The following is a 7372-nucleotide window of genomic DNA, read 5'->3' on the forward strand; positions in this document are numbered from 1 at the left end:
ATATATTTAGCAGTGATCATTCCTTATTATTATTTTTATTCATGATATATTTGTTTGGTTGTCATTCCGCTTGGTGCATACATTCTCGCTCAAGATTTTGTCCCGTGATCTCTCCCCTGATTGGTTATAATTTTCGTCCATTCTGTAAAAACGGGCTGGCGCCCTCGTGCACTAACCCAGCCTGAGGAGCTGGTCCAGGCACACCTTCAATATATTTATAATCATTTATTATTTTTAGTTATCATTATTATCGTTATTTATAATTTTTTTAATACACTTGGGTGACCACATACGACTTCGGGTTTGTTTCACGTCTCCGTCGTGAAAATTAAAAACGGTTCACGTTATAGCTTGAAGACATTCTGTTGATCATCTATCCTAAAATCTTTGAAATCGTTCTTGGATTCTTTGGAAGTGAGAAAGCCTTGATTCCGGTATAGAGGATAACGATGGTTCTGGTATTGTAGTGAGAGCTTCTCCACGAATGAAATGTCCTGGAGTTAAGTCTGAGATGTCATCAGGGTCGTCTGAGAGAGCACCAAGAGGTCGTAAATTGAGTACCGCTTCCACTTGAGCAAGAAATGTGGAAAAGTCTTCGAAAGTGAAAAGAGTGTCTGAGATAGTTCGTTGAAGGTGATGCTTTACTGCTGCTTCCCACTTTCCACACATGTGAGGTGCACCAGGGGGATTGAAAATCCACTGAATAACGTCGTTGGCGAGAATTCGTTGAAGTTCTTGAGATGACTTTGTCGATTGCCTGAATGAGTCCTCGAGTATAGCGTCAGCTCCCTTGAAATTTGTACCGCAATCGCTTCTGAGTCTCTTGCGAATTCTACGACGACTTGTAAAATGTCGGAAGGCCTTAAGAAATTCCTCTGCGGAGTAATCTGAAACCACTTGTAAATGAATAGCTGACGTGGTGAAACACACAAAGACTGCAATCCAGCCTTTGAAGCTTTTTGCACCTCGACCTTGAAATGTCTTTAATGAGCTAGGATCTGCGTAATCTACTCCAGTGTGCTCAAAAACTAGAGATGGAGTTACTCGAGAAGTCGGGAGCAGAGCCATGAGTTGTTGAGCTCGAACCTCACATAGTCGAGCGCACACGAGACATCTCTGAATGAAGGAATTTATTGGAGCTCGGCCAGCAATGATCCAACAAGTCTTTCTGACATGAGCTAATGTCAGTTGAGTGCCGCCATGAAGAAATCTTGAGTGAGCATCTGCAATAATTATTTCTGAGAGTTTGCTTTGTCTAGGCAAGATCGCTGGATGTTTGCTGTTATAACTTATACTGTTCTGAAATTCCGCGACGGAGACGCGGAACAGCACAATATAGAGTATGCGGTCGCCCACGCGTGATAAATAAATAATAATAAATATTAACGAACAATAAAATTAAATTATAATAAAATAATAAATTCAAATAATTTTTAAACTATTAATGATAATTAATTGTTGTCGTGCCTGGACCAGCTCCTCAGGCTGGGTTAGTGCACGCAGGCGCCAGACCGTTTTTCCAAAATGGACAAAAATTATTCAGGGGGGATTTACAAGAGAAACTCGTAAGTGACTTGTGGCGAAGCGGGAAACACTCGAGTGACACAATAGAAATTAAAGAAATAATAGAAAAACTGTGAATAAACAATAAATAATTACAAACAAATAATAAATGCGAGTAGAAAAAAATACAATGAAACAGTAGAAAAAGATCCAGAGGAAAATAAATATTAAATTCTCCTCGACAGCTGTTGGTTTCCGAATATTTAATTTTATAAACAATAGTAAAAACAAATAATAATTTTTACAATATTTAGTTTTGGGTTTAAATTACTAACAACAATACCTGGTGATTGCCAAAATAAAATTTAGACCGTTATACACGTTTACCACTGGAGATAAATTTTATTAGATAATTATCGCATCATCGGAACACAGTACTCAACTCGGAAAATAATGTAACTAGAGAAAATTATTTATACTCAATTTAATATAAACTAATATAGTTTAATTTAGTTAATACTATTAATCTTAATATTGAATAAATGAATTAATTATTCCAGTTGAAATTTTTCCAAAATTAATAAATAACAACAATATTTTTTTCTCTTATTTTATCTCTCAGCACCTGTGAGAGAGAGAAAGATACCGATTTTTTTTCTCACTCACATTCAAAATGATAAATTCGTCGCTGTTAAAAGAATTTACAATTTTACAATAAAATAATTGCAATACTATTTTTGACCGCTGGGGTAATAAATCAAAATGAAAAAAAAAGTAAAGTTACTTAATCATCTTAAATAATAATAAATATAAATGATAATGCTTAATATTTATACAAATACTTTGAGTGAAAACAAAAAAAATAATTTTAATACTTCGGGGAATTTTTCTCCCCAGTGGTGACGTCAGGACTTGAGGAATTTGCTCAAGTACTGTATGCGCTCTATAGATATATATGTCTATAGATATATATATGTCTACCGGCAACGCTTACTTACGCTGTATATGTTATATGTATATGTATATATATATATATATATATATATATATATATATATATATATATATATATATATATATATATATACAATCGAGTCTCGTTTTGAACCCGCATAAAGGGGTGTAGGGGAATATAATTCTAAGAATTTGTGTACCCCCACTCTGTTAGCGCAGGCGACAGTCGTGAGTTGAACTTCCCCTACTTTTCAAGCGTGTGAGTGTGTACGTGATTGTTTCCAGTATCTCGTTATGAGTCCGTTTGACTTGAGTGTTATGTTTCTTATATGTAAATAGGACTAATATGATAAATAAACTCTTAATTTCGTTTCATGAATATACGGTCTCATATCGAGACTCTGAAATTAATTTTTTTTTCACGTTGTGGAGGGGGAAGGTCTTCCGTAGAAATCCTGGTTTACGGACTCATAACGAGCGGACTCATAACGAGACTCGACTGTATATATACATATATATATATATATATATATATATACAGTCGAGTCTCGTTATGAGTGACTGTATATATATATATATATATATATATATATATATATATATATATATATACATATATATAGAAATATCTGGATATTTTTAATAATAAGATAGGACTTATCCAACGATAATTAACAATAATTATTTATAATAAATACCATGTATCATTCAGCAGTCAATTATTAACAACTTAATTTCACTCGTCGCGGCGACCAACAACGACAGGGGGAGGGTATCATGTGAAAATATATGCGGTGAAAGAAATACAAAACAACTTACTCAAAAAAAATAATCTTCCGATGATTAAATCCAAATGATCAAACAATCACTCGGTGAACAACGACTAGTAGCTAATATTAGCGACAATTTTAATTTTTATCAAAGATTAAATAATAAGACGCAATTATGCACAATTTTGCTCAAAAGACAGCGTCCGCGCACAATCACTCTCCGTATCTTTCCAATTTAATTAATCTATCCTTCACTTGTTGGTCGTCGCCCACGTGGCGCGCCTATCGCCCTTAATTACTATTATGATTATTTCTACTAGCCCTGGGCCTAGTTTTAAATTATAAAGATAATTTCTCGACACCTGAATGATACATGAATAATTAATTTCATGTATGAACTATTTATTCATAGCATATGCATGTTTTTATTTTATCTAATAAATGAGATAATAATTTCTTGAAAATCATAGAATTGACGTCGGGAATATAGCCAAGGTATTGATTTTCCCCCGGCCGGCGGTCAATATTTTTCCAAACATCGACTGACATCCTTAGTCGGATGACAGTTTAATGAGTTTAATAAAAATAATATGTTAAACAAACGTTGGGGCATAATGTCACGCTAGATTATGCATCCCAAATGTTTCAGAATCATAAACAAAAACTTATAAATAACAAAAATCAATTGTTTGTATTTTTAAATTATAAAATAAAATTATTACATTATTATTCTCTCATACGCTGCCCGCATGCGCTAGCACTGTGCACGGACTGCCGTCTCCATTGGCGAAATGGCGGAATGCTCACGTGACGATTCAAATTCAAACACATAATTCAAATATTTAACTTACAACTAATTAAAATCTAAATAAATTTGAATCGCTACGTGACACTGTCTTCGGGCAGTAGAGAATTCTGTAGACGACCTCCAACTCGTAATATACCAGTATGGTCTACCATTGCTGTCAGCCGAGAGAGAACATCATTCTTGTGAAGTCCCATGCCAGCTTGTATGGTTTTTATTTCTGAAGAGAAGTATACTTGTTGAGTTGTCTGAATCCAGAACTGCTTAGCAGTTTCTAAGTCCGCTGGATTAATTGATGAGATGGCTAGACTAGAATTCGGAACTCGTTCAAATCTTGAGATGGCTCGCTAAAAATTACAGTGGTTCTGAGTATCTTTGGGAGACCTTTATTGAAGGATTTGACTTGAGGTAAGTCAATAAGATCCCATAATGCTGGTAGAGATGTTACTGCGAGTGAGATGCCAGGTCTTTCTTCCAAATCCTCTTCTGGAGATGGTGCTACCGCTGATGGCCAAAATTCCGGAGGTTGAGAAAACCATGGTGGCCCAGACCACCACAATGCATGTTATATGAGTTGTGAAGCGCTTAAGCCCCGAGAAGCATAATCTGCTGGGTTGAGTTTGCCTGATGTGAATCTCCAATGAGCATGTGGAGTAGCATCATAAATGGCTGATACCCGGTTGCCCACAAACTCTTTCCACCACATTGGATTATTTTTTACCCATGCGAGAGTGACTGAGGAGTCTGTCCATAGGAATATTGGCACGTCATTGAGATTGAGAGTCTTCTGAGTATGTTTGACGAGATTTGCAGGTAGAGCAGCTGCGGATAATTCTAATCTTGGAATTGTCAGCCGTTTGAGAGGTGCCGCTTTAGTTTTTGAACAGACTAGATTGACGACTGAAGAGTTATCTGAGTATGTTACTCTGAGATAGACTGCTGTTGCGATTGCTAGCTGAGAGGCGTCTGAGAACCTATGAATTTGTATTGAGTAGGCTTGAGAATGCAAATGCAACCATCTGGGTATTTTGATTGTCGAGAGTGTCTTGAGGTCTTCCCGAAATTTATCTTATTGATGAATTATTTCTGGCGTTAGTGGCTCATTTCAACCAATCTTTTCCAGCCAGAGTTGTTGCATCGTAATTTTTGCTCTGATTACAACCGGTGATGTAAGTCCAAGTAGATCGAAAAGTTGAGCTACTTCAGAGAGAATCGCTCGTTTCGTAATGGCTTGCTTAAAGGAAATGTTTCCTTGGAATAAGAAGATGTCTTCATGACGATGCCATGAGATACCTAGTATCTTTGAAGTGAGAGCTTCAAATGTATGAACAGGCTGAGCGTCTTGAGTCGATGCACTTGGTAGTGAGTATTGCGGATGATTACTTTTCCATTTGTCGAGACGTAAACAAGCTGAGAGGCACATATCGTTCAATTGCGTAGCAATGGTCTTGAGTTGCTCTAGAATTTCTGCACCACCTGAGATGTCATCAACATTACTACCTTTGAAAATAGAATCAACTGCAAGTAGATAATTAGAGCCTTCGTTAGTTATTAATTGCTTCAGCACTCGACAAGCGAGATATGGAGCTGACCGTGTTCCATACGTTACGGTAGTTAATTGATATGCGCGAACATTTGAGTTTTCATCCAGCCAAAGAATGCACTGAAGGTCCCAATCGTCTTCCTGAACTTTAATTTGACGGAACATTTTGTCTACGTCCGTGATGAAGATATATTTGTGTTGTCTCATGTAGAGCAACATGACGAAGATGTCAGATTGAGTCTTTGGGCCAGTATGCATAATGTCATTGAGTGAAACTTGAGATGACGTTTTACTGGATCCATTGAATACTACTCTGAGTTTTGTTGGGGTGCTCTGCTCACGTAATACTCCTAAATGAGGGAGATAATACGCATGAGAAGGCTCTGGGGCGTTTAATGATACCGTAACCATATGTCCAAGGTCTTCATATTCTTGGAGGAACTTGACGTAGTGCTCCTTAAAAGTTGAATCAGAGTCGAGTCGTTTGAGAAGATGTTGAAGGCATCGCTGTGCTGTGAGTTTTAAATTACCCAGTCGTGACACGTCTGAATTGAGAGGTAGTCGTACAACATAACGACCTGAATCGTCTCGATAATGCGTTGAATTAAAATGCTCTTCACATTCTGAGTCAGTTTTAATGAGGTGTGTCTCTGATGTGGTTGGAACTTCCTCTTGTACCCAGAGTTTAGTGAGAATGTCTTGCAATTCCTCATTGGAAGTTAGGTGAAGAGATAATAGAGGCTTAGTCTGAGAGTTAGTGGATGCTTGACCTAGAACAGCCCATCCAAAAATTGTATGCATAGCCATGGGTTCAGATGTACCCCTCATGACTAAACGAGACGTTCTGAGAATGCTTCTGAGGTTGTCTGCATTGATGAGGATGTCAATTGATTCTGGTGTTAGAAAGTCTGGATCTGCTAACTCTAAGTTGTTAATATGATGCCAGTCTTGATTAGTTACCACTACTGATGGAATGCGAGTGGTAATCCTTGGTAATATATGCGCATCCAAATGTACCTGAGATTGCGAATGTGTGGACTGTAGATTGAGCGTCGCAAGACCTTGAGTGGTTCCAGATGAGGTGCTACCAATTCCCAGTATTGGAATTGCTGCTGGCTTCCTGAGAAGTCCAAACTTATTGACTAGTGTTGAAGGAACTACTGTTAGTTCAGAGCCTGGGTCTAAGAGGAAACGAGCTTGATGTTGAGAGTTGTTTAGTGATATGACAACTACTTCGCAGGTAGCTAGTAGCACTGCTGGTCGTGATTGAACTGTTGACACTAGACGGGAAGTCTGTTTTCTACTTGTTTGAGACGTCAAGTCTTTAATTTACTAAGAAGTCTGCTATTGAACCGATTGAGAAGTCGGTTGTTGAATTGTTTTAGAAGTCTGTTCTTGATTAATTATTTGAGAAGACGTAGAGACAGTAGTTGGAAAGATGAATTTAGTCTGAGTGGACGCATTACACTGTCTCTTGAGAAGTCGACGTAGGCTCCGATAAGTCCTACCTAACTTTCATAGTGGTTGAGCTGTGCTGGTAGTAGCTGGAGTAGTGACTTGAGAAGCTGCTGAGGTGACTTGCGTGGCTGCTGGAGTTGCCTTGGGTCCTTGGTGGAGAAGAGTGTGATGACGCTCTTCACAAATTTTTATAACCCCTTGGGATGTTACATTTGTGTAGGTTGTGTCGTCCAAGGCAATTGACACATAAGCGCTCTTGTATTACGATCTTCATCTTGTCGTCGTAACTGAGTAAAGTGAATGATGGGCAGAAAGCAATGTAGTGAGCTTTAGAACAAG

General features: G+C 37.7%; 1 protein-coding gene across 1 annotated transcript; it reads right to left on the reverse strand.

The window, feature by feature from the left end:
- Positions 1-378: 378 nt before the first annotated feature.
- LOC103578321 (uncharacterized) lies at positions 379-1068 on the reverse strand. Its single transcript, XM_008559343.1, has one exon. It carries the CDS (start codon positions 1066-1068, stop codon positions 379-381), a length of 690 nt encoding a protein of 229 aa, XP_008557565.1.
- Between the last annotated feature and the right edge of the window lie 6304 nt (positions 1069-7372).

This window comes from Microplitis demolitor, chromosome 5 (genome assembly GCF_026212275.2).
Source record: "Microplitis demolitor isolate Queensland-Clemson2020A chromosome 5, iyMicDemo2.1a, whole genome shotgun sequence".
Lineage (NCBI taxonomy): Eukaryota > Metazoa > Arthropoda > Insecta > Hymenoptera > Braconidae > Microplitis > Microplitis demolitor.